General features: G+C 43.2%; 1 protein-coding gene across 5 annotated transcripts in view; it reads right to left on the bottom strand.

Annotated features, from left to right (window-relative positions):
- ADARB1 (adenosine deaminase RNA specific B1) overlaps positions 1 to 24,281 on the bottom strand; it is a 100,303-nt gene that overhangs the window by 21,211 nt on the left and 54,811 nt on the right. For all 5 annotated transcript variants that reach the window (XM_089779853.1, XM_075934164.2, XM_075934163.2 and 2 more), the window contains 3 exons: positions 22,935 to 23,009; positions 13,161 to 14,089; positions 1,082 to 1,196 (listed from right to left, as the gene is read on the bottom strand). In XM_089779853.1, coding sequence (XP_089635979.1) covers positions 1,082 to 1,196; positions 13,161 to 14,089; positions 22,935 to 22,962 — 1,072 coding nt within the window. In that variant the 5' untranslated portion in view covers positions 22,963 to 23,009. The remainder of the gene's footprint in view (positions 1 to 1,081; positions 1,197 to 13,160; positions 14,090 to 22,934; positions 23,010 to 24,281) is intronic.

Genomic DNA, 24,281 nt, shown 5'->3' with positions numbered 1-24,281 from the left:
TGGGGCAGAGCAGCTGGGGCGCTGCCGATTGGTCCTGCAGCGCCCGTGGGCACTACTGGACCAACCCGGCAGCACCCCAGCTGCTCTGCCCCAGGTCCTGATTCAGCCGCTGCTGGTCAGTTTCAGCAGCAGCTGAATCAGGACGTCTGGGGCAGAGCAGATGGGGTGCTGCTGGGTTGGTCCAGTAGCACCCCAGCTGCTCTGCCCCAGGCGTCCCCAAGTCAGCTTCTGCTGAAACTGACCAGCGCTGACTACAGGAAGCCCGAGGCAGAGTTGCTCTGCCCCGGGCTTCCTGGAATCAGCTGCTGATCAGTTTCAGCAGCAGCTGACTTGGGGACGCCTGGGGTTCTTAAGTTGATTCTGTATGTAAGTCAGAACTGGCGGTCAGTTTCAGCAGTGTCTGAATCTGGACGCCAGTTCCGACTTACATACAGATTCAACTTAAGAACAAACCTACAGTCCCTATCTTGTACGTAACCCGGGGACTGCCTGTACTCACATTCTCAACAATACAAGTTCTAGGATATCCAATCCCCAGGATATTTTTTGGTTAACAAAACTTATTAGTAGGAGACCCAGCATTTCTGCTTCTTGTCAGAACACACAGTCTTACTATGCACAGCTCTTGGTACCACAGATGCAGGAGCACTTGCTGTATCCCTCAAGGGTCAGAGTGACCAGGATCCAGAGGTAGAGGCACTAAAAGTGCTTGGAAATCGATGTACAGGGTGATTCTTGGAGCCTAGGTTGATGGCTAGTCTTGCTCCTTCATTAACAATTTACATTTTATTTTTATGAGATCTAATTTTTAAGAAGCAGTTTTTATATTTGGCTCGTATATGCATGGATGTCTTCCTAACAATGGAGGCATGAAGAGTGCTTGTCACTGACTAGGATAGCTTCCCAGCAGGAAAGAAAACGCTCCAAGCCTGGGAATCCTGGCATATCCCAGAACAAGCTCTGAAATGGGGAAAGAACTCCATCATGATTATGCACTGAATATGTACCAGAACTGGTATTTATATTGTGTCTATCACCATGGCATCTCAGCACTTAAAAGTAGTACCGATTTTCTTTTTACCTGTTGTCATAACAATTCCAGCAAGAACTTTTCTACGTGCATGGGGAGATGTGAAATTATCAGTCAAATCACTGAATTTATCCACAACCAAACGTGCAACAGCATCAGCTAAAACCTGCAGAATCACAGAAATACATGTTAGAAAGAGTCAAACAAAAAACAACTATGCCAACATTTAATGTGATGGATTTAAAAAAAAATCACCACATTGTTAATTTTTTATTCTCCTCTGATATTCGTTAAACAAAATTTCCCGGTATCCACTACCTCTAGGTGTCCCCTGCAGATATCTAGCATCTGATTTTCCAGAGTACTGAGCACTCTCACCTCCTAAATGCCTCAACTGGAGTTTTGGTTCTTGGTCCTCAAACTGAAAACCTAAAAACTCAAGGACCTAAAATTAGGGACAATTTTGAAAAACTGGGCCTGGGTGAAGAAATGAATGAATGGCAGAATGATTCAGTGCTTTTATTTCAACATACATTATTTCGAAGTCCTCAACATGAATCATTGCTTTTATCCTTTTGTGTCAAAAATATTTCATTCCTATGACTTAAATACTTATCCCACCTGCTCCACTGACCCTATCCTACCCCACCTCCTGGCTTAACATTTCCTCCCTCACTGTTTTCCACTTCTTCCTCTTTTCTGGGTGATTTCCCTCTCAATATAAGCATTCTTGAGTCCTCACCACCTTAAAATACCACTCACCCATGACACAATTTCTCTCTCCAATTATCATTCCATCTCCCTTCTTCTCTTCCTCTCTAAGATCACTGTAAATGTTACCAGAATTTCTACGTGGAATTTCTTGGCTTCAATTTCTTCCTAGATTCTTTCCAATTTGGTATTCACTTTCTGTGCTTCACGGACACCAGCATCACCAAAATCTATACCGGCCTTCCATGGCCATATTTCAAAATCCCTTGACTGTCAGGTACCTTTGATACAGTTGTGCTCTTTTCCAAATCTTGTTCTACTTCAACTTTGATGACTCAGTCTTTTCATTTTCCTCTTACCTCTCTGTCTGATGTAGAAAAAGCTTAAATACTCAATACTATTTTTGCCTCAGCCTTCACAGACAAGGTCCGCTCTCAGATTGCTGCACTGGACAGCAAAGTGTGGGGAGGACATGAGCAGTCCTTAGTGGTGAAAGAACACATTAAAGACTGTTTAGAAAAGCTCGGCATGCACATGTTTGTGGGGCAAGATTTTATGCATCCAAGGATGCTGACAAAGATTGCAGCTGCCTGATTTAACTGCAGAGCTGTTGGCCGTTACTTTTGAAAGCTTATGGCGATCAGGTAAAGTCCTAGATGACTGAGATGACAGAGTCCTAGATGAGTATACAAATATAGTGCCTATCTTTAAAAAAAGAGAAGAAGGAAAATCCAGAGAACTGCAGACCGGTCAGCCTCACCTCAGTTCCTGGAAAAAGCATGGAATGGGTCCTCAAATAATGCTTTCTGAAACAGCTGGAGGAGAGGAAGGTCATTAGGAACAGTCAACATGGATTCACCAAGGGTTGCCTGACCAACCTGATTGCCCTCTATGACAAGATAACTAGCTCTGTGGAGAGGGGGAAAGCGGTGGACGTGATATACCTTGACTTCAGCAAAGCTTTTGATATGGTCTCCCATAGCATTCTCACCTGCAACTTAAGGAAGTATGATTTGAATGAATGGACCATATATAAAGCAGACAGAAAGCTGGCTAGATAGTCAGGCTCAACAGGTAGCGATCAATGGCTTGATGTCTAGTTGGCAGTCGGTATCAAACAGAGTGCCCCAGGGATTCATCCTGAGGCTGATTTTGTTCAACATCTTAATTTATTATCTGGATGATGGGATACTACTCTCAACAAGTTCATGGATGACACTAAGCTAGAGGGAGATGTAGATAGGCTGGAGGATAATGACAGGTTCAGAGTGACAAATTGGGCTAAAAGAAATCTGATTAGGTTCAACAAGGACAAGTGCAACGTCCTGCATTTAGAATGCAAGAATCCTATGCATTGCTAAAGGCTGGGGACAGGCTAACTAAGCAGAAATTCTGCAGAACAGGACCTGGGAATTACAATGGATGAGAAGCTGGATAGGAGTCAACAGTGAGTCCTTGTTGCCAAGAAGGTTAATTGATACTGGATTGCATTAATAGGAATGTTGCTAGCAGATTGAGAAAAGTCACTATTCCCCTCTATTCAGTACTCCTGAGGCCATGTCTGGAGTATTCCATCCAGTTTTGGACCCCCCCCCCTACAAAAAAAAAAGATAAGGATGAATTGGAGAAAGTCCAGTGGAAGGCAATGAAAATAATTAGGGCAGTGGTCACCAACCAGTAGATCGGCATCTACCAGTAGATCCTAGAACCTCTGACATGTGATCCTGAATGGCTTGGCCAGGAAGCTATCAAGTACTGGCACTTCAGCTGCCCCTCCACCCACTGTCATGCAGTTTCTGTCCTCTGTCTTGGAGCTGCACCCCCCGCTTCTCCTGGGTGCAGATGCAGGTGTGGTAGGGAGAAAAGGAGGAGCTGATGTCAGGGTGTCCCTCCTCCTGCAACTTCTGTACCCTATCTCCACACAGAGAGAAGGGGATGGAGGACGGTTGGCAATGCAAATCTGTCACACTCACCCACTGTTTGTCATGCTCACAAACACACACTCCTTCACTTGCATCTCCCAACCCAAAACGTATATGGCGGGGGGTGGTTGTTACTTCTGTTACTGCTTGCAAAGTGGGCTATTCTTGGTTTTTGACTGGTCTGTGCATTTCATAATTTTCATTTCTCTTATGCTTAAATTTAAGTCTTTGAGCAGTGAATTCAAAACGCCCAACACGTCATGGCTGGAGTAATTAGCCTTGTAGTAATTGCTGCCCCGGGGAAGGGGCTGGCATGTCCCTGCAGCCCCTGAGAAAGGCAGAGCAGGGTGTCTCCATATGCTGACCTTGCCTGCAGACACCACTCCTTCAGCTCCCATTGATCAGTAATGGGGAACCTTGTCCAATACAAGCTGTGTGCTCAATGCCTGTAGATGAAGGGTAGTACATGGCACCATGGAGCTATTGCTGTACATGCCAGCTGCTTTCAGGCTTGGTTCAGGGCCAGGGCAGGAGTAAGCCTGCCTAAACCCCACGGCCCCACCACACGGAAGCTGGCTCAGTAAAACAGTGGCCAGCCAGAGCCTGAATCATGAACCCCTGTCCTAAACCTGAGCCTCATCCTGCACCCAACCTCCTGCCTCAGACATGAGTCCTGATGCACCCAAACTCCATCCCAGAGTTTGCACCAGCTGAATGAGATGGGATTTCCCTGTTGACTGTCTTGCCCCACATGGCAGGGTACAGGGCATTTGCCCCACTCCACGACCGGGACTTCCCTCCTGGCCCCACTCTCTGGGGGAGACTTAGGGGGGTCCTGTGGTTCTCTGCCTGCAGCCCAGATGTGTCATATGCACCACAGGTTGAGAACCACTACTCTGGTCAGAGGAATGAGACTTTTCCACTCCTATCTGGTCAGCCCTCTGAATGGCTGACATTTACAAACAAAAAAATTTCATTTCACTGCTTCATGAACTGTTCAGTTCCAATAAGCCTAGGTCTTGGTGCTAAAACACATTCATTTCTCAAATATCAGATACCAAAACATATGCTCACAATTTTCAAATATCTAATAATGTTAGATTCTGCATTTTGACAACAAAGATTTGACATTTTTGCCTTCTGAGGTAATAACGTATTAATCACACATCTTAGAACTATAGAGCTCTTCTCTATTCAATTCTCTTCAATTTCAGTGGCTTGTCATTTCTACAGATTTATGATAAGCCATGAACTTTAAAGCTTCAAAGCTACTAATATCAACCTAAAGAAGCTGAAATCTGTGTATTTTCTGACACGGAAATCAAGGTAATTTCAACTACAAACGATCTAAAGTTCTTAATATTTTATACATTTTGGCCTATTGCTAATATAAGGGGCAATCTTAAAACAGCTGATTTTTTTCCCAATTTTCCAAATTTAGATCTTGCCCAGAAAAGTGTCCACTGACTGGAATGACTTGATTTATTCTCTGATAACATTGCCAAACTGTTAGGGGAGAAACATAAAAGGCCTGATTTTCAAAACTGGCCTCTCCCCCTCAATCACAGAAGCAATTTTACACCTGGAAATTGCCAACATATTTGAACCCACAATAAAATGTAGCATTTGAATGTCTAATTATGATAATATTCCTGCATTCACTGCACCTGGAAGTATGCTAGAATCATTACTTGTGGGCATAAATCTGTGTCCGGAAAAAATGGAGACCGGGTTGTAGGTAGCAGAAAATAGTTAATTTGCACCCATGTCATCTTAGTCAAATTTAGGGTGTTCTGAGAAACTGAGATATTTGACTTTCAAGGGACTTACCAAAATGAAGATGAAAATAGCTTGTTTTTGTTTGCTCAACAACAGAATAAATTTGGTATTACCTCCACAGAAAGAGATATGGAGCAATCATTTAATCTCCAAAATATTATCAGTGTGGTCCTGAAATCCTTCCTTGATATTGATACAGAAAGTGGTTTGAAATGCCACATCACAAAAATATTAATTCATGTGTTAAAATGCAAAACATTACATTTAACTCCTCTTATACAAAATAAAATACAAGAAAGGCATAGTGCGCTCTCTCCTTTATGGCAATATTTTGAATCCTGTCTTCTGATCAGTGGTTTGTGTTAGCTGAGTTACAGTTTAAAGTCAAATTCCTAGTGTACAGATTGTCTTCATCATTAACAGCAATAAATTAAACCCTTATTGCCAGGTATACGTAAAGTTACATTTACACTACAAGCTAGGGCTGTGATTACCTTGTTCATACACACTTACCGGGAGCTCGCATTCAGGATGTCACTGAGAGGCTTACCAAGCTGATCAAACCTTCGGATCGCTACCCCTTCCTGCTTCTCCACGTGGGAACTAATGATACGGCCAAGAATGATCTTGAGCGTGTTACTGCAGATTATGTAGCGCTAGGAAGAAGGATCCAAGAATTTGGAACGCAAGTGGTATTCTCCTCCATCCTCCCTGTTGAAGGGAAAGGACTGAGCAGGGATTGTCGAATTGAGGACGTAAATGCGTGGTTGCGCAGATGGTGTCGCAGAGAGGGCTTTGGTTTCTTTGACCATGGGACTCTGTTCCGGGCGTAAGGATTGTTAGGAAGAGACGGCATCCACCTAACGAAGAGAGGAAGGAGCATCTTCGCGGGCAGGCTTGCAAACCTAGTGAGGAGGGCTTTAAACTAGGTTCGTCGGGGTACGGTGACCAAAACCCTGAGGGGAGTGGGAAAGTCCGATACCGGGAAGAAATGCAGAGAGGAAGGGGCAAGAAAAGAGGACCCATGTTTCGAATGGAGAAGATAGGACGATCAACTGGTTACCTGAAGTGTTTGTACACTAATGCGAGAAGCCTGGGCAACAAACAGGAAGAACTGGAGGCCCTGGCCAAGACCAAGAAATATGATTTAATTGGGATAACAGAGACTTGGTGGGATGACTCGCATGACTGGAGCGCTGTCATGGAAGGGTATAGACTGTTCTGGAACAACAGGCAGGGGAGAAAAGGAGGAGGAGTTGCACTATACGTAAGAGAGCACTACGATTGCTCTGAACTCCAGTATAAAGAGGAAGAAAAACCTGTTGAGAGTCTATGGGTTAAGTTTAAAGGAGCGAACAACAGCATTGATGTTGTGGTTGGTGTTTGCTACAGGCCACCGAATCAGGTGGATGAGGTAGATGAGGCTTTCTTTGGACAATTGAGCGAAGCTTCCAGATCGCAGGCCCTGGTTCTCGTGGGGGACTTTAATCGCCCTGACATCTGCTGGGAAACCAATACGGCAGTACACAGGCAATCCAGGAAGTTTTTGGAGAATGTTGGGGATAACTTCTTGACACAGGTGCTGAAGGATCCGACCAGGGGCCGTGCGCAGCTTGACCTTCTGCTCACAAACAGGGAGGAACTAATAGGGGAAGTGGAGGTGGGTGACAACCTGGGAAGCAGTGATCATGAGATGGTAGATTTCAGGATCCTGACCAAAGGAAGAAAAGAGAGTAGTAAAATACACACCTTAGACTTCAAAAAAGCAGATTTTGACTCCCTCCGAGATCTGATGGGCAGAATCTCCTGGGATGTTAACATGAAAGGAAAAGGAGTCCAGGACAGCTGGCAGTATTTTAAAGAAGCCTTATTGAAGGCACAGAAAGAAACCATCCCGACGCGTAGCAAGAGAGGTAAACATGGTAGGAGACCGGACTGGCTTACAGGGGAAATCCTTGGTGAACTTAAGCACAAAAAGGAAGCTTACAAAGAGTGGAAACTTGGACAAATGACCAGGGAGGAGTTTAAAGGTATAGCTCGAGAATGCCGGGGGGTTATCAGGAAGGCGAAAGCGCAAATGGAATTGCGACTGGCTAAGGATGTGAAGGATAACAAGAAAGGTTTCTAAGGCATGTTAACAAGATGAAGGTGATCAGAGAGGGTGTGCAGCCCCTAATGGATGAAGGAGGTAACCTAGTGACAGATGATGTGGGGAAAGCTGAAGTACTCAATGCTTTCTTTGCCTCTGTATTCACGGACAAGGTCGGCTCCTGGACTTCTGCGCCAAGTGACGCAAGATGGGATGAAGATGGACAGCCCGTGGTGGGTAAAGAACAGGTTAGGAACTATTTAGAAAAGCTAAACGTACATAAATCCATGGGTCCGGACTTAGTGCATCCGAGGGTACTGAGGGAGTTGGCAAATGTCATTGTGGAGCCTTTGGCTATTATCTTTGAAAAGTCGTGGAGATCGGGAGAAATCCCGGATGACTGGAAAAAGGCAAATGTAGTGCCCATCTTCAAAAAAGGGAAGAAGGATGATCCAAGGAACTATAGGCCGGTCAGTCTTACCTCGGTTCCTGGAAAAATCATGGAAGGGATCCTTAAGGAATCCATATTGAGGCACTTGGATGAGAGGAAAGTGATTAGGAATAGTCAGCATGGATTCACAAAGGGCAAGTCGTGCCTGACCAATCTGATTAGCTTCTATGAGGTGGTAACTGGCTCGGTGGACATGGGGAAGTCAGTGGATGTGATATACCTTGACTTTAGCAAGGCTTTTGATACGGTCTCCCACAATATTCTTGCCAGCAAGTTAAGGGATTGTGGATTGGATAAATGGACGGTAAGATGGATAGAAAGATGGCTAGAAGGCCGGGGCCAGCGGGTAGTGATCAATGGCTCGATGTCAGGATGGTGGTCGGTTTCTAGCGGAGTGCCCCAAGGTTCGGTTCTAGGACCAGTTTTGTTCAATATCTTTATTAATGATCTGGATGAGGGGATGGATTGCACCCTCAGCAAGTTTGCAGATGACACTAAGCTGGGGGGAGAGGTAGATACGCTTAAGGGCAGAGATAGGGTACAGAATGACAGACAAATTGGAGGATTGGGCCATAAGAAATCTGATGAGGTTCAACAAGGACAAGTGTAAAGTCCTGCACTTGGGACGGAAGAATCCCAAGCATAGTTACAAGCTGGGGACCAACCGGTTAAGTAGTAGTTCTGCAGAAAAGGACCTGGGGGTTACAGTGGATGAGAAGCTATATATGAGTCAACAGTGTGCCCTTGTAGCCAAGAAGGCTAATGGCATATTAGGTTGCATTAAGAGGAGCATTGCCAGCAGATCCAGAGATGTCATCATTCCCCTTTATTCGGCTTTGGTGAGGCTGCATCTGGAGTATTGTGTCCAGTTCTGGGCCCCCCACTACAAAAAGGATGTGGACGCATTGGAGAGGGTCCAGCGGAGGGCAACCAAAATGATTAGGGGGCTGGAGCATATGACTTATGAGGAGAGGCTGAGGGACTTGGGTCTGTTTAGTCTGCAGAAGCGAAGAGTGAGGGGGGATTTGATAGCAGCCTTCAACTTCCTGAAGGGAGGTTCCAAAGAGGATGGAGAGAGGCTGTTCTCAGTAGTGACAGATGGCAGAACAAGGAGCAATGGTCTCAAGTTGTGGTGGGAGAGGTCCAGGTTGGATATTAGGAAAAACTATTTCACTACGAGGGTGGTGAAGCACTGGAATGGGTTACCTAGGGAAGCAGTGGAGTCTCCATCCCTAGAGGTGTTTAAGTCTCGGCTTGACAAAGCCCTGGCCGGGTTGATTTAGTTGGAATTGGTCCTGCCTAGAGCAGGGGGCTGGACTTGATGACCTTCTGAGGTCTCTTCCAGTTCTATGATTCTATACTTGTACTCTCTCTCATTTATAGTGGTCAGCTACACGAAACACATGAAACCGAAGGGTATGCACTAAGCACAGTTCAACCACCCCCCTCCACTGCTGCCATGTGTGGCACCACAGCTACTCTGCTTCGTATATATGTACTAGCTTGTTGAGAGCTAGCAGGGGCAAAAGTAGAAAAGCAGGGGAGTCACACACCTAGTATGTAGCGTAGACATGTCCAAAAAGAGGACAAGGATGGAATGAAAAACTCGCTTTGGATAGTTCTGTTTTAAATACTTCAAGAAACAGGACTTGTATCACATTCCTTAGGGAATTATGCCACAGCCCAATGGATCACACAGTTGGCAGGTTTTTTAAATGTATTCAACATACATTTTTCTTCTCTCACTTTCATTTGATAACATCAAGTTATTGGCTCTTGTCTTACCCTAATTCTTTTCCTCATCAGTGTACATATACTCCAGATTTCCTGAATTTTGTATTTCCCTTAAACACTGCTTCACCAAGAAATACGTATTTAATATTTAATATTTCCTCATAAGCAGCTCCTCTGGCTCTGTCATAATTTTCTTCTCTTTTCTAGATTATTTTCACTGGGTCGTTTGTTATTTTCACAACCGCAATATTGTTCAATGAGTAAGTAGATACTTATACGACTGTTATTTTTGTAGCTACCAAATGTTACTGAACTACTTTTGGTATGCTCAATACTTAGGATAGTGCTTGCCAACCACTGGGCTATGGCCTGCAGACGTCTGACTGCCTAGCCGCGATGGCTCTGGGGGCCGGGGCTAGGGTACACCACTCTCACCGCAGTTGTTAGGAGAGGCATGGTTGTGTCCCGCCTCTCAGCCAACCAGCACCGGGGCAGGAGCAAGGCTTCCTCCTGGCTGCAGAAGAGCTCTTCCCTGTGTGGCAGGAGGGTCGCACCAAGCCTCTCTCGCCACTCAGTGAAGCGCTCTTCCCCAGCCAGAGGAGACCCCCCGCCCCTGCCCAGTGCTAGTTGGGTGAGAGGCAGGGCAGGACACACCTCTTCTAACAGCCACAGTGGGGGAGGAGGCACAGGACCATGTACCCCAGCCCTGGCCCTCAGAACCACCACAACGTGGGCAGCAGTGCAGGGCTAGGTAAGGGGAGCGAGGCAGCCACTGGAGGCACTCCAGGGGTGGGCGGCTCTGAAGACCGAGCTAGTAGTGAGGAGGCTATGGAGGCAGGGCTGGCACTGGGAGGCTCTGGGGATGGGGCTAATATTGTCAGCTGGCACTGGGAGGGACTCTGGGGGGTGGTGCATTGGGGCTCTAGAAACAGGAGATTGGTACTAGGGGGGTACGGTGGGGAGCTTAAGGGGCAGGGGGCTGGGACTGAGGCCTTTGGGATGGGGCTGGCACTGGAGGGGGCTCTGAGGGTGGGAGGCTAGCACGAGGCTTGGGTGCAGAGGACACTGGGTGTCAGTGACTGGCACTGGGGGGGCTAGTGAAGGGCTCTAGGAGTTAGGGCTGGCACTAGGGGCTCTAGGGTCTGGGCTTTTGGTGGACAGGTAATGTTTTATTGGCATATTTATCACTAGCTGGACTTACCCGGCATTGCCCGGGAAACCGGAGGAACCAAGTTTAGAAAAACAAGCTGGTCCTGACAGCCTCCAGCCACACTGCAGGTGCCAGCGCCTGACATTTGTCCATTATGGCAGAGCCCCATGCTTTTCTACTGCTGCATAAAGCAAAATCTCTGACTCAAAAAAAAAAAAAAAAAGGAGGCATTGCAATGTTGAGAATCAGAGCTATTAGACTTGGCAAACTTAGATACAAAAGTCACAAAAGAAACTGTCTCTCTGTTTTCTTCCCATGTCATGAGCCATTAAAAGCACAGTGGAAAGGAGAGTCCCAAAATCACTATGGATTGTTTCCCACCTTTGTTGGAAGCATATGGAGGCCCCTCTTCAATAGTGCAATGTTTTGCTTCCTATCAGACAGTATTTTTGCTAATTATCCTTGTAGAAACTAATTTTCTTTGGCAGGGAAGTAGGGGATAGGCATGCTGGGTCTGCAAATTCTCATCCAAGAGCTGAGTAGAAGGATGCATCAATCAATGGGGCTGGCCCTACTGAACCTGAGAGATTTCAAGGTGACATCTCAAACTCTTCTCCCATCTTTTTTGATGAAACTATGAGTCAAGTACCAGAGCCTGCTGGCACCTCTATAGTCCCTCCTCCAGCACCACCTCCTTGACCAGCTGCCCCTCCCATGGACTGCATCTCTCACCTCCCCCACCCTGGATCATCCAGTATTAAACCCAGGACCAGTGCCAAGATGTGAGGGATTCTCTCCCTCCCCCCCAGCCTTGGATTAATTTCTCACCCATCCAGCATCATCCAGTGTTGCCCCTTGGTCCAGTGCCCCTCAAATGAGACCCCCCCCACCATGGGCTTCATTTCTCACTCACTCCCTGCAAGATTGTCTAGCCCCACTTCCTTCATCCCCCTACAATCCTGCCCTCCCCCCACTCACCCCCAAAGGTCCAGCCCCACCCCCCTAATCCTGCCCTCCCCCACTCGCTCCCAACCATCCAGCCCCACAGACCAGCCAGCCCCCCCAACGATCCAGCCAGCCCCCCCAATCCTGCCCTCCCCCCACTCACCCCCAACAGTCCAGCCTTCCTCCCTCCCCCTCCCGCTGCTCTCACGTCTGGTTCCCCAATGCTCCTCCTTCCGGATATTTTTTCTAAGTGGTAGCTGAGCAGTAACACCAGCCCCGCCCGCCACCTAGAGCGAGCCTCGGCAGCAACCCACCCACCCATTGGTCAGCCGCTGGGCCCCGAGCCAATCGCAGTATTGAAGAGGAGCCTCCATATGCTTCTAATAATGGCAGGGAAGCCACTTCTCCCCGCACTACCAAGCTCTGTGCAACACTGGGGAGAGGAGTCCGTCTCTCATTTCCTCCCTCCCACAGTACCTTAAAACCTTCTCCTGGAGGAAAGGTTATCCCATGACAAGTTTGGTTGTGGTAGGTCTTATAGTGTCCAAGTTATTAGAGCACGAACATACAAACATTCTCCTTTATATATTAGATTTGCATAATGAATATGCAAATAAACTGTCAGTGATCCACCAAAAGTTAATGAACAAGGTTTGCCAATATCAAAAAGCTTAGGAACCACTGATTTAGGATATCCTATTAGTTATTTTGTTAAAATATTTATTTTGCACATATTTCTAAGGCAACTGTAAATTTCATTGTAACTGTTATAGTAGATCATTGCACAATTCATTTATGCCATAAATATTTCAAGGTTTCTTTAGTCTTGTGTTGAAAATTTGTCTTATTCAAATGGTTAAAAATAAGTCTCCTGTATTAATTTTATTTTCCCTCATTTTAGCCTCTCTGACTGCCACTATTCAACACCTTTCACTCTCAGAAATTGTTTACAGAGCAAGTCATTTTCTTCTTTGTTAAAAAATTCTCATGTAGTTCAACAATCTAAAGCAATAAATTCTGACAAACTCACAATCCAAGCTTCAAAGCAGCATGAGAAAACACTATTGCTCCAAGATTTTCTTAACACCAACCACCACTATACTAGAATTTCTACTGTATTACTGAGCACACAATAAATATCAACAAAATCAACAAAGTAGCATTTTTTTCTTTCTGACTGAATAAAATTATTCCACACTGGTAAGATTATTAGTGGAGAAATCACATAGTGAAACTAACAGCATTAAATCTAAAAGTATTCTTTGAAATATTTTTAAAATGAGCAGCTGACGCTCCTAGAAAAACTCCTGGATCTAAACCTACTAAAGAAAAATGAATAAATTTCTCACCTGTGGCAAATGTAATTGGAGACCTTCACTGGGAATAGGCTGGTGAGATGGTGTCTGATCAAGCTGCATGTTAAATAAGCATGCAAGAGCTGACTGAGCAGCCCGAGCCTTTGCAAGCTTTTTGTTCCTTCCTGACCCTTCAAAAGTTTGACCATCCACTGCCACTGCCATCACAAAGTTTTTAGCATGGCTTTCTCCACTTTCTGAGAGAAATTCATACTTCAACCCTGGCCGCAGCTCATTCAGAATCATCACAGGGTTCTTTCCGCTGGTGGATGGATACGATGATGGTGTGGGAAGAGGGGACTGGATAAGACTACCAGCCACAGAGGAGGACGACAGACTGTAGTCTATACTGGAGCTATAGGATCCATCTCCATTGGACCCTAAATAAAAGGAATTATCAGTCTGAACTGGTGTTTCAAACCCATTGAAAAGTGTGTCTGGGAAATCTGCTTGGTCAGATGTAAAGTCTGTATTTACCGAGAGTGTTCTCCCCATTGCTAGATGTGCTTCAGAGGCATTTGGAAACTGAACAAAAGATCTCAAAGCCTTCTCAGCAGCATGAAGCTTTGCCTTCTTTTTTGTAGGGCCAGATCCCTCAAACACCTGTCCATTAACTTCAACTGCCATCACAAAAATAGGGGCATGAACTGGTCCTGTTTGGGAGAGAAGCTTGTACTGTAAACCAGGCTTAATTTCATTCAGTTGCATCAGAGCATTCTTTGGCAAAACAGGCCCTGGGGTTTTCTTCCTCTTCTTAGGGCGGAACTTGGAGTGTCCATTGTTACCCTCCTCCAATGGGCGTTTTCTGCTGCTGCTGCCACCATTTGAGAGTTGTGACCCCTCCCCGGTACTTTGTACACTGCTATCCTTAGGTGGAACGTTGTCCATGTTGCGGTTTTCTTTAACATCAGTGCTGCTTGAACCTGTGATGCCCAGAAAGAGTAACTTACAATGCCTTCGTTGCAGGATCTTGTAAATGCAAAATTTATAGATTCCTTTATCTATCTTTGTAACTGGAAGTGATGTATGCTTACAGAGTTATGTCTTTGCAGGACAAACAGAAAACTATAATTTTAATAACCCATGAAATATCAGGTGCCGGTCTGAGTTACAAATTATGCATTTGACCTTTTTATTAATACTAGGATTAAAAATCTGCACCATTTTAATTTTGCACTCAAAGTACTTTCAAGACAAAGACCTATTTTTAAATTATTTTTGTTCTAATATTCTAAACCCAGAAAGATTATTTATACTTTTCATCAGCATTTTGATGCTTATATTTCAAAATCCTTTAATTGATTAACTAATAAAATGAATATTTAAGAAGTACAAGCGAGCTGGAAGTTTTTATATTCATTCAAACCACTTCACTTTTCCTTAAGCTTGTGCTGTGGCTCAAGTAAGGAATCTTACATTTTATTTATTTATTTTTAGAAGATAATTACATAAAACCTGATAAATGTAATTAATTTCAATAAAAATAAACTCCTTTCTAGGGTCCCTGGTTTAAGAGCACATATTTGCTTTTTTATCTCCTTGAAACAATCCTACTTATACATCACCTATGCAGATGTTCCACTGTGTTCATTTTCACAATATTGCTCATTTAAATGACTAATGTCAGGTACCTGGGCACTTATCTAAGATCGTTTATGTTTTCATTCAAGATGACTAACAAGAAGCTAGAGCTTTTCTCCCAACCATGCTGACTTAATAGCCTGAACCAACTCCCAACGAATCCAGTCAGACTCTTCCTTTCTTGACTTCAAAAGTAGTTAGATTGTAAACATGCGCTGGAGAGTAGAATGAATCAAATTCAGTGCGCATATTTATTTTTTATATCAATCCTCAAAAGTTGGTAGTCTATAATTCTCACATTTCATCTCACAGAATTGTGTAAAAAATTCATGCTTAAATTATGCTGTCCCACAAGAATAATATATATAGTACAAGCATCTAACAGGAAATGTTGTATTTGAGTCATTTACATTCTTTATAAGCCTTTGCAAAGCTAAAGCAATTGCTATTATTTTATACAGAGTTCCAGTTCCAAAAATCCCCCTTAAAACATAGCTATCTTACTATGATAGCATTAGAAAGCAAGATTTTTAGTACCTGCTCAAGTTAAGCCTGACAAATTAATAATTTTGTACACTGAAAATTGTTAATGGAACTAATTTGTTTATATAAAACCAATCCAATAATTAAATTACTTAAAATATTTCTGAAATTAGGGTGGATATATCATACTATGAATTAGTTTTAAGAATTGTTCCTGCTAAAGCTTTTAAACCCTACTCTTTGTTATGTGAAGCAATTGTTATAAATTAAAACTATTTGTAGCAATCTATGTAAATTAAAATGCAATTTTAGCATCTTAAGAATTTCCAGCCTTTCAGTTTTAAACTTATCAAATATCTAGCAGTATAATGCACCTACAATGATAACAGATTATACAAATTAATCCAGAATTTAAACAAAATAAAGTGGAAATTTTCCAGAGTATAACTGGTACACACACACCACTTCACCCAGTTTACAAAGCTGATGGAATGGTTACTAAATTTTCATTTATAACATCCTCCAGCAAAAGCTCGATAGGTTACTCCTTTCGGTGCTCGAAAAGAATCAAAGATCAAAAGAAAGAGCCAAAGTAGAAACATACATGCTGTTAAACAGGAATTGAACAATAAAGTTTGGTACAATACTGGCAAATAGAAGTAAAGTAAACATTACGGATGAACATTAATATTCCCAAATTAGTATTAGATTAATCATTAGAATTGCTTTCACAATTCATTTTATCGGTAAAGGATTTCTGAAGTTGAACCTCAAATAGTGTTTTATACAGTACATATACTATTGGATTATAATCAACATAACATATATTCATGAAATTTTGTTACTTTTATAACAGTGTAGTATTGCACTGATGGAATTTAAACAACAATTTAATAAAACTGTAGTAAAACTGAATTTCTTAGTGAAAAATATGATCCTTTGAAAATTCCATTGTCTCTAGAACCATATTTTTGGATCGTTTGGTCTGTACCGTAACATCATGCATTTGCTATCAAATGGTATAATTTGTAAACTAAAGGGAAATGATTAGATATATACCAACATATCATGGCCTCCATCTATATATTTCTTTTCATTTACGAGTTCAAAAACAGAAGCAATAAGGAAAGACCAACTCTTGAAGAAAGATGTGAAGCAAAAAGTGGATCTAACCGTCTTTGATACTATAGTAGAACCTCAGAATTACGTACACCTAGAACCTAGTGGAGTACTGCGGCTTGGGGCTTCAGACCTGTGGCTCCACTTCTGGCTTCTGCCCTGTGTGGGACAGCAGGGATTAGGACTCTCCAAAGCTCTGCTCCTCGTTTCAGCCAGGGATGTGCGCGCACCAGGGCTTTAGCTACAGGGGGATTGCTGAGGCTGAAACTGGCATTCCCCTCAGAGCTAAATTCCTGAGCTCTGGTGCCTCCCCATAGGCTGAAGCCCTGAGCCTAAGTGCTCCTCCAATCTGAAGTCCTGGGCCCTAGTGCTCTCAAGGGCCAGAAGCCCTGAGCCTGGGGTAGGTCCAAAACCCCACCCCTAATGAGTGGTTGTACCTCCACCATCCCATGGCTGAAACCCTGAACTCCATGACTAAAGTCCTGAGGCAGTACAATACAGTACTGACTGGATTCTATTTGTCTCCCCTTCTGCCTGATGTATTACTTCCAGTTTCACAGGGTGTCCAGCTGACAGGTAAAACTAACTCTTGTGTTCACCCTTTCAAGTCCTACTGTAATTTAATCTAGACTGGAAAAGGAATTCACATGAGAATTTAACACCCTGAACCAAGGATTAAAACACATGGGCTACGTCTAGACTGGCATGATTTTCCGCAAATGCTTTTAACGGAAAAGTTTTCCATTAAAAGCATTTGCGGAAAAGAGCGTCTAGATTGGCACAGACACTTTTCCGCAAAAGCATTTTTTGCGGAAAAGCGTCCGTGCCAATCTAGACGCGCTTTTGCGCAAAAAAGCCCCGATTGCCATTTTTGCAATCTGGGCTTTTTTGCGCAAAACAAATCTGAGCTGTCTACACTGGCCCTTTTGCGCTAAAGCTTTTGCACAAAAGGACTTTTGCCTGAACGGGAGCAGCATAGTATTTCCGCAAGAAGCACTGACTTCAGACCGTAGGAAGTCAGTGTTCTTGTGGAAATTCAAGCGGTCAATGTAGACAGCTGGCAAGTTTTTCCACAAAAGCACCTGCTTTTGCGGAAAAACTTGCCAGTCTAGACACAGCCATGGAGTAGGTCTCCCATTACAATCGAACCATGGTTGGGAACCGCTGACCTCGGACTAGTACTGGGACACGAATCACTGGCTGCTGGGCATGGTGGCTGCCAGAGCTGAAATAGAGCTCGCAATGGATCTGGGGACTCACCCCGGCCCCGAGCCACTACACAGCAGCCAGCTTCAACTCCAGCAGTCATGGCAGTTGATTTTGCCCAAAGGCAGGACTGGAGCTGAGGCAGCGACAGGAGGTGGTGATGTAAGTGGCAACTCTCTCCCTCCTTGCTCCCACCCAGGTAAGATGGTGGCCTGGCCACACTCCGCCCCTCCCCCCACCTCTACCCACCCACGGGGGTGTGAGATGCAGTCGCAGCATTTCAAATCGGCAGCATCATGTGGAGCCTGGAATCAGCTTGGGACTCCCCTGCTGTCCGTGCGCTCTGTGCGGTGCTGCTTTGAAACACCGTGTTCAACTCCTTGTGGTATTTTAAAGCAGTACCACACAGAGCCCAGGGTCAGCTGGAGTCCCCAGCTGACCCCGGGCTCCATGCACTGCTTTCACCTTTGAAGCGTAGCAACAGCCCTAGAGCTGTTATTACACCTCAAAGGCAGAAACACCCTACTGACTAATCAAATAGTAGATGCAAAATGCATCAATTATTCAAACAGTCAATACTTAATATCCTTATTTTGAACTAGCTATTTTATTTTTAAGGTCAGGCTTGACAAAACCCTGGCTGGGACAACTTAGTTGGGGGTGGTCCAGTTTCGAGCAGGGGGTTGGACTAAACTACCTCCTCAAATCTCTTCCAACCCTTTCTATGATTCTATGAATTACACATATGTGAGCAACCTGTGTGTGACTTCTGTAGGAGGAAAACTTGGAAAAAGAGAAAGATCAGTACAGCAGCAACTGGAACCACCAACCTGAATCGGCTGGAATTCAGGGTATACTGCAAGGCCCATTTTTTCTCCCTCCGCCACAAACTGGTGGATAGGTCTAGGAAATGGGATGGATTTTGTGAGGAGAATCAATTTTATGGGGAGGTCAAATAATTTTGGTGTTTTTTGTTGCAGGATTATCTGGTTTTATACTGAGATAATTGATGGGTCTTTTTACCTTTATGAACGTTTTTAAAAGATTACCAAGAAAACTCAGAATTGGATGGACTTATTGTGGAGCAATAAACATTTTAAATCAGTAAATAAATTCTTTGGTTACACTACCTTCTCTGAATCTTGAATGCATAAAAAAAGGAGTATATCCATTTTCACCTGAAATCTCAAGAAGAGCTTTTTTATTCTCCCCATATTTTTAAAAAATATACTGTAACCATTACAATTTTTCACAAGCAATTTCAGACGAGCTGTAGTCTCTGCAGGTAAAACAGGTATTCTTGAAGGCTGTGATATTGCCTATGTCCACCTTCTTCAGACATCAAGATTTCCCTAAACAGTAGTTCCACAAAATAACATAAGCTTTAATAGCTAGTGTCTGGCTCTGCATGTAGCTGCTCATGCGAGAGGTCAGAAAGACAGTGTAGGCGAATATTTGTAAAATTCAAAAATAAATGGGATGATTTTTTTCTTAAAATATTTGGACTTATATTACCAAATTTATTTAGCATAATTTAACCCTGTTTAGTAAAATACCCTTTCTATGTATGTAATGTACAGGGTACATATGTATCCTAAGTAGACATACAAATGCAAGAGACTCCTCTGTATCACATATAACATTACAATCCAGTTGTCATTGGTTGTATTTAATTTCCGTTAAACCGTCATGATTGTACCACCCTACACCTCATCTATTGTCCTTGGTGAAATTATCTTTTTAATAGCCCAAGATCAAAAGCTTATTGCATTCAACTGAATTCTCTTTTAAATAAAAAGGTGTAGACATGTTAAATATTTTAATAAGGACATTTATAGGACCTCAACATAAAAATAACATTTTCCTTCAACTACAAGGCATTTTTATTTGCATTCAAGCACATTCAGTTAGAACATGCCTACTTAATTAAGTATTTTATTTAAATCACTTGAATTATGACAATTATTTCTCTTAGGGTATGTCTACACTGCGAAGTTAATTTGAACTAACAGCCATTATTTCAAATTAACTTTAATAGCATCTATACATGCAAACCACTATTTCAAAATTAATTCGAAATAGCGGAGCGCTTAATTCAAATTTGGTAAACTTCATTCTACGAGGAGTAACGCCAAATTCGAAATAGCTATTTTGAATTAAGTGCTGGGTAGACACTTAATTCAAAATAAGGGCCTCCAGTCCTTCCCAGGGAGCCCTGGTGGCCACTCTGCGCACAACCAGGAAAACTTACTCTCCTCTCTCCCAGCCCCGGAGCCACTAAAGGGGTAGACCCTGGCCACAGTGCCTGTGCCAGCTCCAAGCCTGCCAGCCCAGAGCCAGCAGTGGCCACCGGGGCCCCTGACCCAGTGGCTCCAAAACATGAGCCAACAAACCACTAGCAGCCAGCCCTCCACCGCTCCCCAGGAGTGGCCTGCCAGCTCACAGGAGTCTGACAGGGGCTGGAGAAGACGGGCGCCTTCCTGGTCCAGGGTGGAGATTATGGACCTTATTCAGGTTTGGGGGGGGGATGCCCCCAACGTCCATGATCTCCACACTAGACGGAGGAACGCGACCGTCTATGGCAGGATAGCTGCCAGCCTGGCCACCAAAGGCCACATGTGAACCCAGGAGCAGGTTTGCATGCAAATCAAGTTGATCTGGCGAGACCCCCAACCCTGGGCCCTGAACTTCCCCTCCCCCTTCTTCCCCTTGCTTCCCCCTCCCCTCTCCCACCCTCTCTTCACCTCTCCCGCCTCCTTTTCCCAGTCTCCCCAGAGGTTCATCCCTCCCCCCCAGTTTTGTTCAATAAACCCAGTTTCTATTTTTGAACATACGTGTCTTTTGTTTGACATCAGGAAGGGGGGTGCTAGGGAGGTGTAAGTGGAAGGACGTGAGAGAGGAATGGGACACGAGCCCCCAATGGGGAGGACTCTGAGCAGTGGACGCTCTACCGGAGGGCCTCCTGGATCCTGACAGTCCCCCAATGGACCCCCCAGATGGAAGCCTGCAGCAAGTGCAGCCGGGCTGATGGCAACGACCCCACGAGAGGCACCGGAGTGCCTAGGGGCAGCTCTGGCTCCATGTGGCTGCGTGCTGTGGTGTCCTGAGTGCAGGCACTCAGGGCACTCCAAGACAGAACTGCTTTGCTGTCCCTCACCGAGATAGACAAGCAAGCGGGGAACCCTGAGAACTGTCTATGCGGGGTGTGGGTAGGGGCCCTTTAAGCACAGAGCTCAGTTAGCCTCAGGCAGCAGCCCCACACACTGAGTCCTAACCTGATGCCCTGCCGGCACTGGTTCCGGCCAGCCTTAACTTCGGTTCAGGGTCCACTCAATGTGGACGCACTATTTCGAAATAGGTTTTGTGTGTAGATGCGTTAATTCGAATTAGCTTAATTTGAATTAACTATTTTGAATTAAGTTAACTCGAATTAACGCTGTAGTGTAGACATAACCTTACTTCTCTTAGTCCTTATGAGGAGAGTGTATTTGGAAATTATTCATCTTATTCTCAACATAGCCTCCAAAGCATTGGCAAGACTTAAAAAAATAAGACAAATCCAACAGGAATGTGTGTCAGCCTCCTTAGTTTCAATGCAACTGTAAGGGACATATGGATATATGGGGGTACACAAATATTTATCTCCACTTACTGAAACTATTTTCCAAAAAAGTTGACAAACTTTAACCATATGGGATTCTATTAGTTCTTACATCAGTGGAAAGGCAAAGGCATCTCTACCATTTCCTATTTGTACTGTCTAAATGAATTTGGGGTAATTCATTTTTTGTTTAAGTTTAGTTGATTCAAGTTGTCTTCCCCACCTTAACATTTTTTGTGTATTTGAGAAAACTTACTTAACTGGCAGAAAACACAGGCCTACCCAAGCTAATACTTTAAAGAAACAGGCCAGCAGAATGAATTTTAGTAAAATGAAGTCATTTTACAAAACCCACGTTCTTGACTCCCCAATAAAAATGCACTTTAACTTCTACATGTAGAACTCTATCTTTCCTATACAAGGCCTTGCTGTACTGTTCGGATGTCATTACCTTTGACAAAGAAAGGGTATCATATGTGTTAGCTTTACAATTCGGGGATAGAATAAGCAAATATTCTTTTCTGAACAAGAGTGAACAGTTTACAGTAAAGCCAGGAAATATCCATTTCACAATATTTAAAAGCAACACATACACAGTATTTTATTATCATTCACAAAAAATAAGTATGGTTAAAAGACCAAATACCTGTAATATGAGATAATTGTATAATAACGTGGTAGCTGTATTTCTTTCTATAAATAGGTCTTAATCCTGCAGGAGGCTGAGCACTTTCACACCAATCCGACAATGAATCTAGACATATGCTTAACTTTAAGCCCTTGTAGCGTTCCACTGAAGCCACGTGACTGCTCATATTAAAAAGTACACACATGCTTAAATACTTTGCTGGACCTGGGCCAAAGCAATACCACCACTGTATAATTTTCTTCCTTTTTTAAATCTTCATTACTTGATTCCTCTCCTAACACATTCTTTTTTGATTCACAAACCCTTATATTTGATCTCCTTTGTCCTGCACTCTCCTTTCTCCTGTACCCTCACAATTCCTATCTCTTTGCCAAGTTTCCTGAACTCTGTTTCTTGCCCCATTGCCCTAGTTTCCCCTTCCCTAGGTATATCCCCCAAAATAATAATCTCAGCCCCCTTCAAACCTCATTCCATTAATAGACGGCTGATACACCAGTAAGTTATTGTACATTTCTGGCACACAAAGTCTCTGATCTTTATTTAAAATAAAATTTCTGTTCAGCCTGTCCTCTGGCTAGAACACTTTAGAGGCAGGAGTTCATTTCTTACTCTAATCCAGATCTTGTATGAGTTTAGCATTATTGTGTAATCTACTTCCAGTTCTACTGTGGGATGGTTTGGGACATGTAGAAATTTTTTTTTGTAGGAGACAGTATGCTACACAGGTACATGCACGCATGTCACATCAGTAGAGTATACCACTTCATATTTCCTCAAATCAAGCCCTAGATGTATTAATCATCATTACTTCACTACAGGTTCAAGGAGAAAACAAGCTGAGAGAGAATAAGCTGTTTTGAAATGCAAGTATCTTTGATTATTAGAAAGCATGGTATGAAGATATCAATCATATGAAGAGTAACTGGATTATATTTTAATCAGATGTATTTGAAAGCTTTCCCAGTACGAAAATTCTACTTTAATGAGCACATGTAAAAAAAGTGAACTATACACACAGAAATTCTCTCATCTGTATTCTCATCATTTCTGTATGCCCATCCAGCTGCAAGGAAAAATGGCTCTTTCAGAAAGTACTATATTTTGTATTATGTATATATACACATCTTACTCATATTTTCTTCATCATCTATATCCATTGTGAAATATTTTTGCTGGTTTCTTGACTGGCGCAGACAGCTTCTATCTAAAAAAAAGAGAGAGAATGTGTTTAAAGCTTATATCATGTAAAACACAGGTGTCCACATGATGAAGGCAAGGAACGAAGCCAGAGGTTGTTTCTCTGGCTCTTTCACCAATGTTCATCTGCAGTGAGGAACAACTCATTCTCCCTGTATGTCTATGCTGTTTCTCTAGCTCAAAGGTGTAGAGCTGTTAAGAACCCTTTAATGTTTACACACATCTTTACATTTCTGATTGCAGATAGTCCAGAAGTGCATGCTGTTTTTCATATGGTGTATTTTTCCTGATTCATGTACTTAAAAGATATGAACTAATCCCTCTCACTGGAAAATATGGTCATTTCCTTGTCTATTTCACCTACTATTTTAAACAATGTGGTGAGTTAAAAGGTCACACCTCACTGCAGCTCTAGAAATGGTTTAGTGGGAGAGATGTTTTTCCTGCAACAAGCCAGAGGAAAAAGGACAAAGTCAAAATACTAACAATCTGATGATGCAGATAACATCAAGAAAGTTCAGGCAATTCTTTTACTGGGTAGAGCAAGTATTACAATTTAAAAGGACAGTTCCCGGAAAGAGAGGTCTTGTGATAACTACCTAAACTTTACCCTACTTACAGAAAATGAAGGGGCTTAATATGATAAGCAAAGGGTGGATAAGGAATTGACTTAAGGGGAGACTGCAATGGGTCATACTGAAAGAAAAACAGTTACTTTGGAGAAGTGTTAGTAGTTAATTTCTTTAGGGATCCATCTTGTGATCAACTGTATTTAATATTTCCATTAATGAACTTGACACAATGTAGGACACTGCTAATAAAATTTGCAAATTACAAAGTTAGGAGGTATTCCTAACAAGGGGGAGCAGAATATTATACAAGATTTGCAGGATCTTGTAAACTGGAGCAACCAACATAGGATGAAATTTAATGGTGCAAGGTCATGTATGTAGGGACTAAAAGCAAGAAATTTTGCTGTAAGCTGGGAATGTATCAGTTGGAAGTGACAGAAGAAAACAAAGACCTGAGTGTCAGTCATAGGGTGGCAATGCAGCCAAGAAAAGGGGCTAATAGAATCCTACTATATATCCAATGAGATATTGCCAAAAGAAATAGCGAAGTGTTATTACTTGAATACAAGACACAGGTGAGATCTCATCTGTAACACTGAGTGCAATCCTGGTCTCCCATGTTTAAGAAAGATGAATTCAAAATGGAACAGGTGCAGAGACAAGCTACAGAGATAACCTGAGAAAAGGAGAAACTACTTCATAAAAGG

Source organism: Pelodiscus sinensis, chromosome 7 (assembly GCF_052426305.1).
Source record: "Pelodiscus sinensis isolate ZL-2025 chromosome 7, ASM5242630v1, whole genome shotgun sequence".
NCBI classification, from domain to species: domain Eukaryota; kingdom Metazoa; phylum Chordata; order Testudines; family Trionychidae; genus Pelodiscus; species Pelodiscus sinensis.
Note: the sequence above shows the minus strand (reverse complement) of the source record. Positions and strands in the feature narration are given on the sequence as shown.